General features: G+C 44.9%; 1 protein-coding gene across 2 annotated transcripts in view; it reads right to left on the bottom strand.

Annotated features, from left to right (window-relative positions):
* Positions 1-1,005: 1,005 nt before the first annotated feature.
* The window catches only part of TOP1 (DNA topoisomerase I), a 68,213-nt gene continuing 49,056 nt past the window's right edge, over positions 1,006-20,162 (bottom strand). For both annotated transcript variants that reach the window (XM_079321806.1, XM_079321807.1), the window contains 13 exons: positions 16,464-16,579; positions 13,107-13,228; positions 12,289-12,411; positions 10,705-10,892; positions 9,980-10,124; positions 8,827-8,970; positions 7,613-7,798; positions 6,029-6,097; positions 5,329-5,443; positions 4,522-4,649; positions 3,388-3,482; positions 2,543-2,692; positions 1,006-2,411 (listed from right to left, as the gene is read on the bottom strand). In XM_079321806.1, the coding sequence (XP_079177932.1) occupies positions 2,309-2,411; positions 2,543-2,692; positions 3,388-3,482; positions 4,522-4,649; positions 5,329-5,443; positions 6,029-6,097; positions 7,613-7,798; positions 8,827-8,970; positions 9,980-10,124; positions 10,705-10,892; positions 12,289-12,411; positions 13,107-13,228; positions 16,464-16,579 (1,684 nt within the window). In that variant the 3' untranslated portion in view covers positions 1,006-2,308. The remainder of the gene's footprint in view (positions 2,412-2,542; positions 2,693-3,387; positions 3,483-4,521; positions 4,650-5,328; positions 5,444-6,028; positions 6,098-7,612; positions 7,799-8,826; positions 8,971-9,979; positions 10,125-10,704; positions 10,893-12,288; positions 12,412-13,106; positions 13,229-16,463; positions 16,580-20,162) is intronic.

The raw sequence follows: 20,162 nt of genomic DNA, 5'->3' as shown, positions 1-20,162 counted from the left end.
CAGCCTTGGACATGAGGCTGGCCTTGCACTTCCAGCAGAGCACAGACGTCCCAGCCTGGCCAGGGCACCCCATGCCCAGGGAGAAGGTGGGTCTGCCAGCAGCAATGCTGGGGTGGGGACCCCCTCTGTGGGAGAACATCCCACTGCATTCCACAACTCCCTGTTCAGTGGTGTAAGATTCTGGAACTTGTCAGATAGGGGAGAATTGGGCCAGGTCTGCAGGCGGGAAGGAGAGCTGTATAAATAGAAATGATATTTTTACAGGCTGCATTGTTCAGGCACGGGCAGGTCAGGAGCACAATGAGCCCCTTTCCCTCTCTGCTGGCATTTTCACCACTGCACCTTGGAAAGGCCCCAGAGAGCAAACGGCAGCTCCTGCCAAACTGCGAGTTTGTGCAGCCACAACAAAGTGCCTGGAAGATTGCAGAGAGCAGCAGGAAGCCCTGCTGGGGGCTGGCTGCCCAGAGGCTCCTCAGCTGGCTGAGCCTGACCCCACAGCTCCCCTCGGGCTCTGGGAGCCCACCCAGCTCTGGGGTCACGGGGAGGTGCTTGCAGAGGAGCCAGGGCTGTGTCTGCTCACAGTCCCCAAGGACACCAGGCCAGGGCATCTCCCAGTGCCAGGGAGGAGAATGCATCCATCAGCCTCATCACCCGAGTCCTTGCCCAGCCATGAAGGGGAAGGAGCTGCTCTCCCTCCATCCTGCTCTGTGCAGAGGGCTGGGGCTGGATAACAGGCAGCAGAGAAACCAGCAAGAGCAGCTCTGGTGTCACTGCACCCCCCTGCTCCTGCTCTCTGCTGTCCTTTTCCCAGGATAAAGCAAACTGTGAGCTGTGCCTGCATGGAAACCCTCAGTGGCCACCACAATCACAGCAAGGCAGGGATGGACCACATCCTTCAGAGAATTCCTGCTGGGAACAGCCATTGCACCCCACATCTCCCCCAGCCAAGCCACCAAAGGGACCTCATGTCCAGGCCAGAGGTGAAAGAACACAGAGACACCAACACTCAGTTAAGTTGTAGGAATTTATTTTAAATAACCTACAGTTGATTAAAAGGGAATTCATGATAAAAATAGAAGATACTTGTTGAGGAAAGGCTGCAGGAAATGGTCTTGCACACACACTACGCTAACAATGCATCTAAGACTAATGATTATAGCAAAAAAAGGTTTCACATTAAAATTCTGCTTTTTAATTTTTAAAATTTTTTTACACAATTACAAAAGAAAAAATAAAAGCCCTAAAATCTTGATTATTTTCCTTTTTGGACCAATGCTCATTTCCCTCGAAATTTATTGACCTGTGAAACTTCTTTTTACACAATAAAATCTTTCAAGTAAAAGAGGGGAGTGGGGCTTAGAAAAAAAGGGGGGGGGGAAGGTAAAACAGTCTGACAAACCTAAAAAGTAGATAATTCTTGGAAGTGTACAGAGCATGTTCAGAACAAAGGGTGATGGGAATGTCATTTGTTTCCAATTTCACTTGTCCTCAAATTTCACACACATCTTTCCATCACACGGCCCCCTCCCCCCACCCGCTCCCCAAACCTACAAGATCTTTAAGATCATAAAGAAAGAAAACTGTTTAAATATTTTAAAATAATTAAAAAGAAATAAAAATTCACATTTAAAATAGGAACACTCAAGTCAGGAGGCCGATTTCCCATCATGATTTGCTCTGAACAAATGTGATGGATATTTGTAATTTATATTCCAATGCCACAACTGTTTCAAGTGACAAATTGAAAAAGATTTGGGTATTTCCATGACTATAGTGACAGCTGTAACAGGTGCGTTGGGTTCCTTAAAATTTGTTTTTTTCGTTAAATTCTGAAATGGGGCGGGTGAGGGAGGGGAAGGGCAGGGGTTAAGGAGTCCATTTTCTATTAAAATATAGAAGTTATTGCAAAACCCTAACTGTAAAAACGCACCAATATAATTGGATTTTGTATACAGTAGCTAAAGATTCCCACGCTCTCAGTGTGATGGTGAATTTGCCTGGCGGAAGGTTGACAAATCCCCCATCCACTTGCCCTGCCTCAAGAGAAAAACCACACAAACCAGACAGCTAGAATTTGGATCTCTGAAACATTTTTAAATAAGTTGTCCATAGGACAACTGGCTCAGCTCCTTTAAGATATTTCCAGGTTATGCTTTCTGCAAGATGTTGGCTGTTTTATCTGATGCTCACTTGCCCCTTTCCTCCCCCTTCCCCAGCATCCAAGGACAAGTAAGGCTCACAGTTTATCAATCTCCCTAAAAACCAGGCTACTCCCTTTTCCCATAAAATTAATCTCAATAAAAACAGGTTAAAACTCATAGTCCTCCTCTGCCATGTCGATAGCCCAGGCAAATTTCTCTCGCTGGGTTTTGTTATATATCTTCTCTATAGGAATTCCCCACTTCTTACACCTGCAGGAGAGGAGATGCTGTTAGAGTTAGGGATAAAAGGAAGGCCAGAGACCCTGCCCTTGTTACTATGTGGGGGGATGAGACAGAGGTGAAGGGGTGGATCACCCCAACACACCCCAGCAGGTGCTTACCAAGCAACAGAGATCCTGGGATCCAGATAGTTGAGTTTGGAGGTGCCCAAAGCAATCTGCTTGTTCTCCTCCCTATCTGTAGCCTGAACCTCCAGCTTCATCAGTTGCTCCTCGATCCTCTGCACTGCTTTCTTCTTGCTCTCCACTGTCCTGGGGTGGCAAAGAACAAAGCACTCAACTCCTCATGCCCTGTTAGCACTGCAGGAACCCAAAGGGACTCTGCTCAAGGTAAGCACTGCCACCAGCCACACAGGGCAGCTGTGTCAGCACAGATGGTGACAACAACAAACTCAGCACATGCAATTAAGAACTGACATTTTCCAAGAGGCAGAGCAGGAATCTTAAGCAGCAGTTTTGTTTTAAAGGGTTGGATGCAACAGCCTGAACAGTTCTGATGCTACACCCACTCTCCCAGCAGCCCAGCTATCCCTCAGTAATCATGCTGTGATCCTGCTTCCAGAGCTCTGTAACTCAGCTCCCTTGTGGCTGCTCTGCAGAGCCCACATGGAGCCCCAGCACTGTGCTGTGGGCTTCCAACAGGGAGTGAGGAACTCAGGGAGCTGCTGTGCAATTCATTAATTGTGTGAGCCCTCTCCCCAGGAACACAGCAATGCTGCACACTGGTCCTGGGCAGCAGTGGGGTGGGTGAGCACTGGCAGGGCTCAGCTCCCAGGGCTGGCCATGAGTGACCACGTCAGGAACTGCAGGGTCAGACCACCCCACAGATGGCTGTTTCTTCATGCATAGAATGAACAGGGCAAAAGAAAGCCAAATGAAAGGCCAGGAAAGGGGAATACAAGGACCCCTTCTGGGAGCATTGCACAGCCCAGGAACACCAGCCTTACTTTTTAGACTTCTCATCCCTCCGGACCTTGGCATCAGCTTTGGCGCTTTTCAGTTCCCTCCTGGCATCAGCTAATTGCTCCTTCTTGGCATCAATCTAGGAGAGGCAAAACCAGATGGCAGCACTGAGAACAAGCTGCTGGCAGCTGTGTCAGTAACCCCTGGGCAGCATGACCCAGGAGGCCCATTTGTGACCACGTTCAGAATCTCCCAGCAGTCAGATCCACTCCTGCAGAGCAATCAGGCCACTGGCCACTGCACAGCCAAGTGTGGTGAATATGCCCCTCACAAACAGGGCCTCACTCATTTCCAAAGACAAGCTGGTGCTTTCCTACACAGCTACAACCATGCAGGAACTGGCTTGGTCTGGCCTGGCCAACAAACCCCTCCTGGCAACTTGTCTTCCCTCACTGCATCCCACCACTACCAGCTCTCTGATGGCTACATGGAAGGATGATCCCTGATCCCTCAGAAGGAATCAGCCCCAAATCCTACACATTGAAAGGTGTTAACACTTCAGGCAGTTCTTCTTCAGTAAGCTTGGGATTCAGGGAGATTCAGCATTTTGCAGCCCCTGTTCAACCACTCCTCTTAAACATCCCCAAGCTCGAGGATCTAGGGTGAAGGCAGCCATGTTAGGTGTTATGGAAGCAGGGGACACTGCAGTGCCAAACCAGAACTCCTTATTGTGAAGGTTATTCTAAAGCCAGACCAGGAACAGACCTAACCCCTTTGGACCTCATGGCCTTCACCAGAAACAATCTGCAAAGGAAGAGGTCAAGTCAGAGGGGCATAATGTACTATGTACACACTGACAGTGGCCTGGGATTCACACAACAGGGGTAGATGCCCTCTCCAGGCTCTTTAGGGGACACAGATCAGAGCCAGAGACTGCTGCTCTCACAGCTATAGGATGAAGGGCAGAAAAAGAGTCAGGTCTTTTTTACAGGTAAAAGACAACTCAGAGAAGCCCTTCCAGCTCACTGCTCATCTCCAAGCAGGTCCATCTCTGAGGCACACCACCAGCTGCTGGCAGGGAAAAGCAGGCCCTGCTTTCACCCCAAGGGAAAGGAATGCTGACTCCTGAGCTGCAGCACGTGGAGCCCTGCTGCCCCAGAGCTGGCAGAGGGAGGTACCTTGCTCTGCAGGTTCATCATGGACTTCTCGAAGGTTTTGGGCGGAGCTCTCTGGTGGTTACACAGAATGGCCACCGCTCTGTTGGCACGGTTGTAGGAGAGGATCTTTGCTGGGATGTTGTCATCCGCTGTGAGGGATGGAGAGTGGTGAACACGTGAGCTCTCCAGGCTCTGGTGCCCCAGCCAGTGTCCCACAGCCACTGCAGAACCAGCCTTCCCCTCCTATGTCCAGTCTCAACGCTGCACTCCAACTACAGTCCCCAGCCTGGCCACTTCCATCCCAGCCCCCAACTCCTTTCTCATCACCACTGACATCATCTCAGCTCAGCAGGAGGGAAGCACAACCAGAGCAGGGGACAGCAGGACCACCCTGCCCAGGACACTGCTGGGCTTCACAAGTCCAATGTGCCCACTTGGTAAAGCTGCAAAGGGCAAGGCAGCACTGCTGCCAGGGGCTGTGGATGAGCAGCCAAGAAACATGGGGCTGTTACACATGCATCTGTCTTGCCTGTCATCTACAGCACCCTACAATTAATAGAAAGAAAACAGATTTGGTAAAGGATAGGCATAACCCGGAAAGCACACCCTGGTCAGTTCTGTTCTGCCCCAGTGCTAAGCTGCTCAACCACCCAAAAACACTGTCTGACAGCAGATTTTTGGTCAGACCTCAGCTGCTTGACATTTGCACTGGGGGAACTGTAACAAGGAAGTGGTGAACAGATACACAACTTGTGGCTCAGCCAAGGAAGCCAGGTCTCTATTGCAGGGTGATCTGTTTCCCTCCCAGCTTCAAGGGGCAAGACTTACGATTGGTGAGCTCCTTGAGCTGCTGCTGTAGCGTGATGGAGGCATTGTAAGTACGGAATACCTTGGCTGTCAGTCCCTCCATAAGGTCTTGAAGGTGTTTATTTAAGATACTGGTCTAAAGAAGCAGAAAGAAAATGACAGTGAGCACTAGGAATGACCACAGTGTTTGTGAAGCCTGGTTCCATGGCTGTCATAGAATTTGCAGCTCATATCTGAGGTCTGGTGTCCTCAGACCTGACCACAATAGAATAGCCACAGCATTACTGAAACCACAGCAAAAGTGAACAAAGAACCAACAAGTATTAGATAGGTAACAAGTACCAGAAGTGGCCAAAAAGGATTTCTTTGGTGTGGAGGTTTTGGTTTCCAGCAACAATAAACATGCCTGGACCACCACAGTGCTCCCACAGAGCCAAGTGTGCAGACAGGGACAGCATGTGCAAATCTGTCACCTCACACATCCATCATCTCTGAACTCTGGTCAGAGCCAGGCAGGCTCTCCAGGACCAAGGCCCATCGCTTTGGGAACCTGTGGGCACAGTGGACAATTCAGGCTGAGACAGATTCTCAGTGCTTTGAGGCTGCTCTGGAAGCAAATTTCCACTGAAACCATTTCTGGAACAGAGCAGCTGTTAGTGCCTGGTGCAGAGCAGGCCTGCACAGGGTGCTCCAGCACCCTCACCATGAACTATGTGCTTACATTGAGGCGGTCAAAGAGGTCATCCTCAGGCTGCTTGTTCTCCATGAACAGCTGAAGATTCTTAAACACCTGCAGGAAAAGAAAACCAGGAATGTCAGGTACACAGACCAGACAGCACTGGGCAGTACTAAGCTGTAGGAAAACAGAACTGCCAGGGAGCCATTAAACTGCTTTCAGGGAGCAGTGATGATGCTGGATGTTACTTCCCAGCAGACAAAGGCCCATCTCTCAATGCAATGCTTGTGTTGCAGGTTCCTCCCCAGCAACAGGAGTCCTGAGCCTGCAATGCCCTCTCATCCTTTGGATCAAAATTACAGTCAGCAGACTTAACTGCTCTGGTATTGCTGCCTAACAGAGAAGAGACCCCAAAGCTACTGCCTTTTCCTTCCTCTCCCATTATTACTCAAGCCCAAGAGATCCCTGAGCCATTTCCCATGGACTGAAGCTCCAAGAAACCAACCCTCCTCACTGCTGCATTGTTTCATACAATTTCATCCCAAACATGTCTCACTGGGATAGGGAGAATAATCAAAGAATCTCTGATTATAACAGCGACCACAAATCCCAGCTCTGTTTACTACCATTCTCCAGCTTCTCAACAAAACACATTCTTCTATAGACACCCAACACACAAAGATTTTTAGTTCCACAATAATCAACTCCCCATTTAAAGCACTGAAAAAACCCAAGAGATACCAATAAACTTAAATAGAAAAACATGTTTTCTTCTTTACACACGGAACCAAGAATTCCAGCACACATTAATTTCTAGAGCAGCAGTACTTTTGATTTTTTTTCCAGTTGTTTTGCTCCTCAAGGGGCCAACATTTACTGTCTGACTGTCATGATAATTACCACAGTATTATACACAGGGTATCTAACTCAGACCACAGAGCTGTGGGCCAGATGCAAAGCTGTTACACCCACAAAAACAGTTCAGATAGTGCCCTCCAGCCTCCAGCTGCTGGATAGGGATTGATTCTGAAATGAGGCCAAAATCACAGCAAATTTGAAACTGGTGACAGCAATAAAAGAATTGACATGGCATAAGAAATCTTGGCTGGCAGACACCCAAGTTCATAGGCCAGAGGGATCAGTGCACCTTCTCCACAGGCTCTGGAGCAGCCAAGGTGAAGATCTACCCCTGTGAGGGGTCTGCTCCAACATGACCCAAACCACTGTGACAGAGGTGTCCATTACCAAAGCCCCAGTCAAACTGCTGCTCTGCCAGTGCCAGCAGTACTGCAGAACCATTTATGCTGTTACTTGTCACATGGGCATGCAACTCCACCATCTACAGGTGACAAAACCAACTCTGATGATGAGAATGAGATCCAGGAAGCTTGTCTAACACAGCTTTTCAGTTATGTTATGTCAACTCTTCACACTGAGACCACAGGGAAGAGCTGCAGGATGTCTGAACATCTCATCTGCTGGGCTGTGTCACACCACAAGCATGTCACATTAACTGACTTCTTTTCTGGCTTGGTAGCTGAGCAGTGATAAAGCAAGCTGTTAATGGCACCCAGACTGTGCTGAGCACACCTCTGTGCTGCTGAGTGTGTGTATGTGCTTGTGCCTTACCCTCTTCTCCACAGGGACTTTGTTGTAGTATCGGATGGAGTCCTTCCCGAGGAAGTCGAACTCAACCACGTATTCCTGCCCATCCAGCTCAGGATGCAGCTTGATGTGCTCCACTCTCAGAGAGCAGCAGCCCACGGTGTCAGCTGTCTCTCCTTCTTCTTTCTCATTACCAGCTCTCAGGGCAAGCTACATTTATATCAAGACAAAAGGTAAGGAATTCAAACTGTCCCCAGAATACAGAGATGATGCAAACCTTCAGATACTGGCCTAGAACCAGCAGTGTCCAGAGGAGAGTATCTCCTTCTTTTTTAAACTTTTTTTTTAAGTTTAAGCCAGAATGCTTTACAAAGTTTTGCTTATTAAGTAACTGTGAGACAGTTCTGATTAACGGGAATTAATTTCAAAAAGTGTGGCAGGTTTTAAAAATCAATTTGACTTCCATGTGAACTCTACTTGAAACAATTCATATGGTTCAGCTCTTCATCTTCTATAATCCTACCTATTCACTGCACACTAAATACATTTCAAATAGCAGGTTATATAAATATTGGCTTGTATAAATTATCTAAAGGCTACGTTTGGCTGCATGAAAAAAACATATTTCAAAAGTGCTGGCTAAAACAATTTCTAATGTTTGAAATCTTCAGTGGTCATATGAAACCACGATTATTCACATCAAAGTTCCCTGGTTTACATCAAACCATTTTGAACAAAACCTGTTAATTTAGTTAGTCAAGACACCATATGCTACTAGGAAACAGCTCTCTGGGAGCTGGTTTTATGTTGCTTTAAATGCATCAACACAACTGCAGTTTTCTTTATGCCATGGTGAAAAAATTAGCATAATTACAAAACCTCACAACTGTGACCTTATACTGAAGAGGTGACAAACCAGCAGAAATTCCCAGCAGGCAAACTGAAACAGCTGGAGACAAAAGGCCCACACAAACTTCCCAGTAATCCAACTGGGTGATTCTGGAACCAGGCTGTGAGTTTTGCCTGAACTAAACAATGCTGCCTGAAATAGCTGTGCTTAGTACAATAGTTTATTGCTCTGGACTCCAGGTAATGGGAAGGAAAAGGAGCCTGCTCCCCAGGAAGTCTCAGGATACCTTAGTAACTGGGCTCAACTCTGCCTTCAAGACAAACACACAGCTTTCCCAAGTATTCCCAGCAGGGCAGGGAAGGTGAGAGGACCAAGGAAGGAGCCTCACCTTATCAATGAAGTAGAGAGCCACAGCCCTCTGCCGTACTTTCATCTCTTTGGATTTCCAGTCTTCTCGGTACTGATTCCGGATTTTATCTACACACTTCTTCAACCTCCGAGCTGTCTCGTACTTCTGCCAGTCCTTCTCACCCTGCAGGGAAGTTGGAACAGAGTCAGCACTACAGAGCAGGCAGAGGACTAGCTCCCATCTGCATCTCAAGGCTTTGCAAGCCCGTGTGTGGCAAATGGTCTCACTGTACAAAAGCACTGAGATGCTGCTGCTGCACAGCTCAGCTTCACACTGTGCAGCCACACAGCTGCAGGTCATTCAGATTTCCATGATATTAAACACTTCCATGGAAGCAACTAGAGAGACACAAAAGACACATCTTCCCTGCTTCTCAAAATACAAATGGTTTCCTTTGCTTTATTCAGATGGCACTTATGTTCTTTCAGCTGTGTAATTAAATACCCATAAAAGGCAAAAGCAACATCAACAGTTCATCATCATTATTATATATTCAAGACACAGCAAAAAGAGGGCAGGAATTCATAAGGAATAGAGATATTTTTCCTCCTGTATTTGTAGAACAAACTCCCAGTTACCAATCCAGGAAAAAATCTCTCAGAAAAAGACTTTATGAAAGAAGCTTAAATTCTTGCTTTTATGGACTTGATCCACAGAGTGGGTATTTGCTCCCACAGCAGGAGTTTGTTTTCCTTCAGTCATGAGCTCCTTACCAGCCTTCTCAGCCAGGAGCCTGGCTGGGTTTTTGATTTTACAAAGAACTAATTAACAACCCATGGTCAGCACTTCACTACAATACCAGGGAAGGGAAGTTAAAGCCAATTGTATGTGAGATATCTACCAGAGCAAGACTGTTTTTGGATAAATTGTTTTATTTTAGGTTTACACAGGTTAAAGGATTCCTACTAGAAATGATACAATGCTGCTTTTCATGAGACATTTTCCAGATTTCACCTGCTCTCCTGGGCAGTAAGTGTATCCTCTCTTTTCAAGGGGGAACAGAAGCACAGAAGGTTCCCCATATCAAACAGCCATGTAGCTTTACCTCCAAACTCTTCCCTGACCTACATTTGCTCTTGGAAACATGACCAGGAAGATTGCTTTGGTTTTGTTTTTGTAACTGGATCTTTACCTTAATTCTTGAGCTAGGGTTCAACATAATGTATTTGATAGAGCCTTGGATGTTCTCAGTCCATGACACCAGCCAGGTCACCTTGTTATCATGCCGGACCTCCTTCCATTTGTGTCCTGGTGGAGGGGCAGGGATTTTGGAATCCCTACAGAGAATTAGAAAACAGACCATAACAGCTATTTAAAGAAAATCTCCTCATCATCAAAACAGAGAAGGTAATAAACAGCATTACACAAAGTGCAGGGAAAGGAACTGAGGCAACAGAAGTGAATTATCTCCACAAGCAGGAAACCAAGTAAATCAGAATGAACAAAGATCAGGAATGTAACTGCTAGCAATATGTACCTGCTGAAGAATTATACTGCAGGTGGGACACATTGCCAGGATCAGTTTTGATTTGTGAATACTGTAATGGTGTGGACACTTATGAAGACTAGGTAGGGCAACCTATTGTAGAAGAAAATTATTTTCTGGAAATACTGGCAGGAAAGGCAGTTTAGGCAGATGTAGGCTGTAGGCGTGAGGAAGAAAATACACTGAAAAATTTCTACATGAAACCCATGATTGCCTTGTTCAGTCTTTGCTTGTATGACTCAGTTTCTTATCCATATGAGAACAAGATAAGCTGCATCCCTAATTCTACATGTTTGAGCATCAACTTATGGAGGGTTTTAAAGCATGAGCTGCAGAAAGCCAAGCCAAGGTGTGCAGCATGCAGTGCTCACTTGCTGCAGTTAATGATGATGTCTTCGGGCATGATGCGTCTCTTCAACATTCCCATTTTGGGATGGTTCCCACGACCTCGGAAGAGACCTGGAGGTTCAATCTTAAAGTTGGCAATCCTCTCCTTGTGGTTGTCCATCACACAGTAACCATACTCCTTCAATAGCCTCTCATTCTCCTCTTTGATTTTCTGGGAAAAGCCAAAAGCAAAGATGGTAAGGCACACGTAGCACCACATGGACCTTTACATGCCAAGACTTTCATTTTTATATTTGCACCACACTTATTCTGAAGACCCAACCAAAAACCAGATCCCCATCATAGCAAGTGTATCAGACTGGCCAGAAAAGCATTCATAAAATGCATGCAGCACAAACTGGAAAAAGGGAAAGAATATGTGAAAACTCTCTCAAAAGTTGTATTTGAGGGAAACAGGTCAGTGCTGGTGAAGGCAGCTACAATTTTGCCAAAATAGAGGCGTGTATCTCTATCCATATATCTCAGCTTCAAGGGTACCCCAGCACAGTACTGCTACTTTATATTTTATGCTGAGCATTTGACATCCACTGGACTTCCTATCTTGTTGTTTATGTATAAAAATTCTGTGTATAAAAGACTTCTGTGTTTGAACTCAGCATTGGAAAGCATGCAAAGGAATGTCTCCAGGCTGCTGTATGTCAAGCCTGTGTCAGCAAATGGTTTCACAAGCAGAACACAGTCTTCTAAGAAAGAATGTGCTGAGATTTCACTGCATATTTCTGTGCCTGAATTCTAATTATATAGAAGGAAAAATAAAAACACTGTAGCTCAAAATAAAACAACTGACCCACAGAGAGCACTGCTGTACCATCTAAGAAACAGAAAAAGCCACTTCTTTTCCATTTTAAGAGCTACCATGGACAGGAACTGAAGGGTCACCCACAATTATCAAACAGAAACAGCAGGAAGACAAGGGCTCTCCATTTTGATAATCCCAAAGGCTGTAATTTCAAGCTGCCAGGCCCTTCATTCAAAGAACAACTACTAGAGCTTTGCAGAAGATCAATTGAGAACTTGGGGAAAGTTTCCACCTTCCAATATTCATTGCAGTTAATTTAATTCTTACTGTAGCCATGCTACTGGATAATAAAGTTCCTTTTTCATTCAAAAACAGTATTACTTGATGTTTAAGATTTCTTCTCTCATTTTATTCACTAATGGCATTGCTACATCCTTTCCACCATCCTGATCTATGCCATCCTTAACTGAGTATCCACTGCTCATTATTTCCCAGGGACCAATGAACCCAGAGGCAGCACCTCTGATTCTCTTTATTAACTTAAGCAGTTACTTAACTTAAGCTGTTATTTACTTAACATTATTTCCCTAAGCAGGATCAGCCCTATCAATATAATTTCAAGACAGGATGAAGATTCAGCTGTAAATGCAGTGCTCTGCCCTACCTGAGCTGCACAGTGCACCCTCCTACAGTTCACATGAAAGCAATCATCTGAAAGCTGGTGAAAACCACTGACACATGCACAGCAAGGAGAATGAGTGCACAAAGATGTTTACAACCACAAGTCTCCTGCAATTCCCACTGGTACCTGTTTCTCCTCCTTGGACATCTGTTTCCTAGCTTCCGACTGAGCTTTGAAATACTGGCTCATGTGGGTGAAGTCACACTTGCTGAGGTTGGTGATAGTGCTCTTCTCTTCAGAGGTCATTTCCTTGCAGAAAGAAAGCAGAGTTTTGTTTCCACACACACACAAAGTTTTCATGCATAGCAGAGCTTACCCTGCTCCAAGCAGCCTAAACAGAACAGCAGGCAGGTTCTCACAGTAACCCCCCCACCCCAGGAATCCCCAAATTCTTGCACAGGCTCACTCCAGCTGAGGTCAAGGAGGAAAGGACAAGCAGCATCCTATGGGGCATTGGTCTTGCAGGGTTCTGATCTCCCCAGGCAGTGGGCAATGCTGCAGCACTTTCCAAACTCCCACACCTGACTGGGACTGCTGAAGGGTGGGGAGAAAAACCCAGAAACACACCCAGGCAAACTGCATCAAACTCATCTAAAGGTTTGCTGCTATGGCTGATGACTGAGGTGAACATCTCTGTTTTAGTTCTTTGGAAGGGGTTTCCTTCTAGTAAATCTGGCTCTTATACAAGGCATGTAACAGGCAAGTTCAGCTACACCCCATCGTGCTGAACAGAGAAACCTGACTTTGTTGGTTTAGAAGGGCATTTATGGTAGGATTCTTCCTGGTGAAACTACAGGATAAAGGGGAAACTTCACAGCTAGAGTTGAGGCAGCTTTTAGTTGCCAACTTTTGTGTGCATGGAACAGCAGCTCCTTTTCACTGGTCAGTACTGAGGAGACACTGGCCATGTCCATAGTCAGTGCAGCCCAGGGCTGTGTGCTTACCTTTCTCCAGTCCTTGAAGAAGTTTTTCCTGAAGATCTCCTTTGTAGTGTACTCATGATCAAGCATTTTTGCAAAGAATGTGGCAACTTCTTCTGCTTTGGTACTCAGCTTCATGACTTTACCTACAAAGAAAGGTTTTCTTCTTAAAGAAAATGGTGAACAGGAATCAAAGTCATAAAGAGAACATAGCAACTACCCTAAAGGATTATATTTTTACTACAGAGAAGTTTGTCTTAAAATGTTACATAATACAGCAACTTGAATGGACAAAGGAAACAAAGGAGCACAATTGCTTGACTTCCACCACAAATATTTTGAAAAAAAAAAAAATTTCCTCTGGAATCTAAACATTAAAAAAAAGCAACAGCAATCTGATGTGAGGCAGGTCTGGGCTGCAGGGCAGGAAGGGGAAAAGGCCTGCTGCAGGAAACCCTCTGCTGAGCCACCCCGTGCTGGGTGTGCTCCTGGGGAGACACTGCTGTTTGATGTCAAAGAAGCAGGGATTTTATTAAATTTCATATTCCAGCACTCAGACATATGGGAAATACAGTCCCTGTATTTCAATGCACAGACAGACTCCACCTTGGAACACCCCTTCCAGCCTTTAGCTATTTCTAGGCAGGAAGAGCCCTTCCTCTGGATACTCTACAAATAGGATGGAAAGAGATGCCAAACATTGAACTCTGCTTCACTGCAGGGAAACATGTCAGGGTTCTGCTAATTGTTCCCTCTGCTGTGGGAATGCACTCCTGCATCTCCAAAGCAGCCTCAAAAGCCTGTCTTTTTTAAGAAAGACTGAGCTGTCAGTGAATGGAGGGGTCACATTCCAGCTTCTCTGCATGACTGCAGCACAAAGTGGAACTGCTGCAAGGGAAGACTGAAACACAAGGGAAAAGAGGCTGCTGCAGCATCGAGGCTGTGGGCTAGACATCTAACATCCCTAGCAAGCAGATTTTGGTCCTGATTCCTTTCCTGATGAAATGTGGGGTGCCAGTGATTCCTTTGAAGGATTCTGCATGCAGATCACAGCTCTAGCTAGTTTAGTTTCAAGAAATATTTGAGGTTCCAATAGTTGGCAAGTCAATACCTGGAGATTTTTAACAACCATTTTACCGTACAGAAGCGAACACAAGAAACTGTTCAATCTGGGCTCTTGGAAGAAAAAAACCAAAAAACCAATCTTTGGATTTACTACATATCTTCAAAAGTTGCATCATCTCTAAAATTAAAGCATGGGAGTCAGCTATAAAACCCTAAGATCTATAAACCCTTGTAAAACAGGACTTAGCAAAAGGTCCTCCCAATGATCTGAGAATATTCCACAATTAAATTAAACCAACAGTAACTCTGCCAATTTTTAAGCTGTAACCTAAAATACAGCATTTGTTTGCTTATAACAGGAAATGGGGGAAGGGAGAGACAGCAAGGCAAACTGTTTTTCCAGGCTGCAATTTTAGCTTAACAGAGGCTATCGAGTTAGTAACATGCTATGAGGCTAAAATGTCTGATATTTTTCCCAGCTAGCTGAAGGCTCAGTCACCTCTATCTAATCACTTTAGAATATATTTCACTGGGCACAATTTCCTTTTTTTGCACAAAGGTTTGAAAAGACTCTAGTGACAGAGCTTGTAAAGAAAGGATTTATTCCAGAGGCAGGAATACTGATTTCAAAACTGAAAACCAGGGCATATAACAAGCAGAAGAAACTCCAGGGCCACTACTGCAACTGCCACCACCTACACTGTTACCCTGCCCTAGCTACAGAAAAATGTGCAAGTTTGAGCCACCTCTGCACTGTGAGCAGTGACTGGTTAACCCACAGGCACTGAAAAAGGATGGCTTTGGCATTTCAAGCTCCTTCCCAGAGTTGTATCACAGACACTTCCAAGGGCCCAGCAGTTGTTATGTGAGATGAAAGCAGGCAGTGAATCCCCAGGCCAGGGACAGACTCCTCCGGTGTGAGCCGGCTGCTGGCCAGCCACAGCCTCATTACTGGGCTCTACAAATCACCCTGGGATAATCCTGAAATGAGACAATGCCTTGTGAGCACAGACAGAGGCTCTCAGCAGCTGCTGTGTAAATCAGACATCTGATTTTTTGCCTAGTTTCTCAAGGAAGACTTGTGGGATGTCTTTATTTGCCAGACCCCCTCCCTGTCCAGTCCATGACTGTTGAGCTTATTGATGAATTTCTGCGATGACAGAGGCAGAGGTTGCAAAAATCCCTGCAGAGGCTCTGTGAAATAGATGGCTGGAGAGATGAGGAGCTTATTGCTGTCTGCACCAAGGGATAGCACAGTGCAATCTGCCCCTCCCCTTCTCTAGCAGGAGAGATAATGCATTTTTCAATACAGGGAAACAATCTCCAAATTTGTATCAAGTTCTTATCAAACCCTAAGAAAGAAGGTTGCAGATATCCTTGAACACTGTGCTACTTGCTTGGAGATAGCCTTTAATAAGCTACAGCATATTTATTTCACTACTTTGCTGCTGAAAATGAAATGCCACCTATTCCTCAGTATTTAAAAACACTGTGTCATGTCACATGAAAACAGCACGTTGCTCCTGGAAGAGTTCCATGTGCAGATGTCCCCATCACCAAAAATTACATTTTCATCCATTCAATTACCTCCCACTTAATTCAGTCCTGGGTTAATTTGATCCTTCATTTAACATGATCACAGGACTAAAAGGAAACACACAGGTCATGAAGTCCAGGCTCCAACAGACATCACATCATCTAATCCCTTCCACGTGAGCCTCTGCCAGCCAGGCAGCCCAGGATACCTGAATCCCACACCAATTAATTCTACCACACACAGTGGTCAGGGAATGGGACCATGACTTACATGAGACAGCTGTGTCCTTGAGACAAGGGTCATCCCATTCATTCCTACAAGATCCAAATCATCTGTACCCAAATTTAATTGCCTTATACTATGCTCACACCACCATGAAATGATCATGAATTTCACCACAGATGATGGAAGTTGCAGTTCTTGAGGTTAAAGAAAAGAAGAGTAAGCCTAATGGTGACCAGTGAGGGGGCAGCTACAATTACATATTCCACTGGTCACTGCTACTGTGAGGCATCAGACACCCTCATTCTGCTAAGGAACCTCAGAGATTCACCACCATAAGGGACTGAGAGCAGGTTCACCTCTGTGTCACTTCAGTGAGAGAAATTCAGCAGGATCAGGTAAATTCCTTCCAGACCTCTCTTTGCTGCTGAGGAGCTGATTTAAGTGAGCTACTAAAACACAACCACCTCCTCAGCTGTTCAGTCCCCAGAAGAACATTGCAATAGCCTGAGATGTTTATTTCTCTTCCTAGCAAGTAGAAACACAGATTAACTCACCATCATAATAAAACTTGACATTTTCAGGCAGAGGTTCATATGGTGGAGCAAATACAGGACCTTTGTGCTCTAGGAACTTCCATTTAATGCCTTCAGGGTAGCGCTCTTCTTCCCACCTTCAAGAGAGAAATATGAACCAATACAATTTTAAGCTCCCAATCTTCATTTTATTACTATGTGGGTATGAGAGTATGCTAAACCAGCAAGAAATCACTGCTTTGTCAGGTACAGACCAACAACAAATACTCAATGTACTATCACCATTTAATTCCTTTTTTTCTCCTTTTTCCAAAACCACAGACATATCCATGAGCAGAAAACCTCGGGCTGCAGATTATCTGATGCCATCCTATCCCTCACCTCTCATTTGCTCTTCTTTTCACAAAATCACACAGCTGAAATTGCTTAGATCTTAAGAAAATAAGACTTGGACCTTGTAAACCAGCTAGGATCATGCAAAATTACTTTCAACTGTGATCTAACATCAGGTCCAGGATGCCTGCTCAGCAAAGTCAAACAATTGGGGTATATTATGCAGCTGCTTTCAGATGTGGACAATATGCCATTAAGGGCAGAGATAAAGAAAAACAGATGTTCATTTACAACCTAAATGAGAACAAACCTGCTTGGACAGTAAAGACTAAAACCTGCTCTGTTGTTTTAAATTCATTCCAATTCTCTGGGTAAGAAAAGCATATTTGAAGAAAAGCACAGCAGCCCAGAAAACTGCATGTTTGCCTTAAAGATGCTCTATAAAAAATGCTCTATAAAAATGCTTTGCAAGTGATGCATTTGGTATCACAACACAGCAAGGCAGGTGCCACCAATCCCACATTCCAAGGGAAGAGGGTCAGCAATTCATCTGCAGAGAAAAGGGTCCTGCCAGGCCAGGATCCTCCCCCAGCTCCCAGTGCCCAGGCAGTGATTCCACACTCCTCCCCTCCAAGCTCCTTTCACCATCACCACAACATTACTGCTACATGCTGCTGGCACAGGATTCCCTGCTGGGAAAGGCTATTTCACCTCAGCAATCAATCAGTTGCAAGACCATTAACCTGTCACAGCACTCAGGCTCTGAATTGCCCAGACAACTTTGTTGGCCATGACAATAAAAAAAAAGGAGTTTAAGCTTCCGTCTGGTGTCAGTCCTGAGGAGCAGCATTGCCATTCCAGAGCAGCTGAGGAAAGGTGTGCATGGACTGCCTGCATCTCAGGAGCTGTGATGCACTGACAGACTGCTTCATCAATACTGAGATAGAAGTGGCATGGAAGATAAACACTGTACAGAAACAAGAATTCCTGCTATAAGACACTCAAAATGCTTCACTTGTGTCTGTACATCAACGATTTAGGAACAGCAGCAACACAGCAGCTGGCTGGAGTTTGAAAGGCACCATCTTTGACCACACCACTGGACCTGACTTCTGATGAGAAGCAAGAGCTTTAACAGCAAAGCACCCAAACCCAGCCATCAGTACAGAACTGCACGTCAGACTTCAGACCCTGGCTGGGAAGAAGGCTGGAGTAAACCATGCTGATATAAGAAACCAATATTGACACAGATTCCAAATATTTACATTCCTAATGATTGTTGTGTTTTGGGCCTTTTTTTTTTAGTTAATTAGAAGCTAGAAGTATAAATATTTTGTTCAACATATGCCTAGGTTCTTTCACCCAGAAGCTCCTTTCAGCAAAATAAATCTAAACCACTCTCAGCTGGAATAAGCTTCTTCTCCCTGACAATGAACAATTTTATTCCAGTACGAACAAAATAAGGGCATCATTCACAGTAGTTACTGCTTTTCAGGACAGATTTGTCGTTCTTGTTTTTTTAAATTTATTCCTCTGGTATTTACTTGGTGAGAAAATCAGTACCTCTATCCCTTCCTGTTCTTTTACAAAGGACACATGTAAAAGCAGCACTAGAAAGGCAGCAGTTTAAATAGCAGAAGGACATTGTGCCTCCTGGGAAGGCTACAGGGAAACATGGGTATGCATGGGGTAGCTCCTTAGCTCAGAACTACCAGAAAGTGTGCCACAAAGAGACCACAAACCATCCCAAACCCCACCTCCACCTTCCTAAACACCACACATAAGCATTAAGATAAAAGATAAAAGTGAGTCTCCTGAGTGTAGATCATTTTTCATCCTCATTTAGTTTCAAACAGGAAAAGCATTACAGCACCACTGTCCATGGCAGCTTCTGGTTCTAAAGCAACATTCTACACATGATTTTGAGGGAGAATGCTGCCTGTTAGGAAAGCTGCCTCACTGATTCCAGCTCATCAGCCATATAGACTTCTTAATTAAATCCCACCTGAGCTTGTCTAAATATGCCAGGGTGGCTCAGGAAGGAAAAGTTGGGAAAGATCTTTCAAGTGGAATGGAAAGAGAGAACATTCATGGGATAAAAGCAGGGATGTGTTATTTCAAGGAAATGAACCTGCTGTAACACAAGGTGGGAGAAGTGCTCCTGAGGTGCACTCCTGGATCACACTTCACAGGCTGGCAGGGTGTGACAATGACCTCTGCAAGAGCTCCATATGGTGATGAATGAGGCCAGAGCCTTGGGGATGTCTGCATCAAACACTCACACAAGCAAGGATGAAAAGGCTCAAGGCAGCAAGCACTTGAGGAAGCAGCCAAAAAAAGGTCTCTGACGCTCAGAAAATTGACTCAGATGGAACATAAAATGCCCTTAAGAGAAACAAGTGAAGTGCAGATGAAACCTTGTCCAGCAACAAAGCTGCAGATGGATGACAGGAACATCAGCAGAAGGATGCAACTACCTCATGCCAAATTCTGCAAATATGCTTTCTGAGGCACTTTTCCTCAGCAGTAAGCACAAGCTGCAGAGCTTAACACCACTACAGGGGTGTGTGCTGCCCAGGCAGGTGAGGGGAGAAGAACACAGCTTTCAGTAAAGGTCTGCTGTTCAAGGATACAGCCCACAATAAAGGGACAATATTAAGGTAGACAGAACCAGTAAGGAGAGCTTAAGCCAAAAAGATCATTAAGGCTTAAAAAGACCTTCTGTAGCTCCCTATTGCTTCATGTTCCTGTAGTTTGGTAATGTTACAGCACCATTAAAATACACTGTCAAAGGACTTGAGGAAAAAGTGGATTGTTCAGGAAAAAGGGAAGTTTTGGGGAGGGGCTGGAAACCCAAGTTTCTAAGGGAGTATTCAAGTATGAAAAAGATGTGCAAGTGCTGATGTTCTGAGGAAGTTGTGACAGTCAAAGAGAAATATATAAAGACTATAAACACTACAGAAGATTTTTTTTTCTTTCTAAAGATGAATCAATAATAGTGTCAATAAAGGAGTAAAGAATTGAACCTGAAAGGATTGAAGAAGATTGCAAAGACTTTCCCCAACTCTCCAGGTCTATTAAAAACAGCCAAATGATCTGAGAAAAGATCAAGGAAACATCCCTGAGAGGTCATAAAAATACATTACAGGTGGGCAGAATACACACATGCTTTTGGGAAGTACATGTGCACTAAAATGAGGGAAGTACTAAGACCAAAACTTCAAAACACACAAATGGTAGCTCCCTCAAATCTTGAAATAACATCTTAAATTACTATGGAAGGGTAAAAAAAATCCAGCTGGTTTCTTACAAAGAGCACTACTCATGCATCACAAGTCTGTCTTCCAAATGAACCACAAAGGTCAGACTTATTTATAAAAGGTTCTA

This window comes from Erithacus rubecula, assembly GCF_903797595.1.
Source record: "Erithacus rubecula genome assembly, chromosome: 18".
Lineage (NCBI taxonomy): Eukaryota > Metazoa > Chordata > Aves > Passeriformes > Muscicapidae > Erithacus > Erithacus rubecula.
The sequence above is the reverse complement of the archived record's forward strand: the minus strand, read 5'-3'. Positions and strand labels throughout refer to the sequence as shown.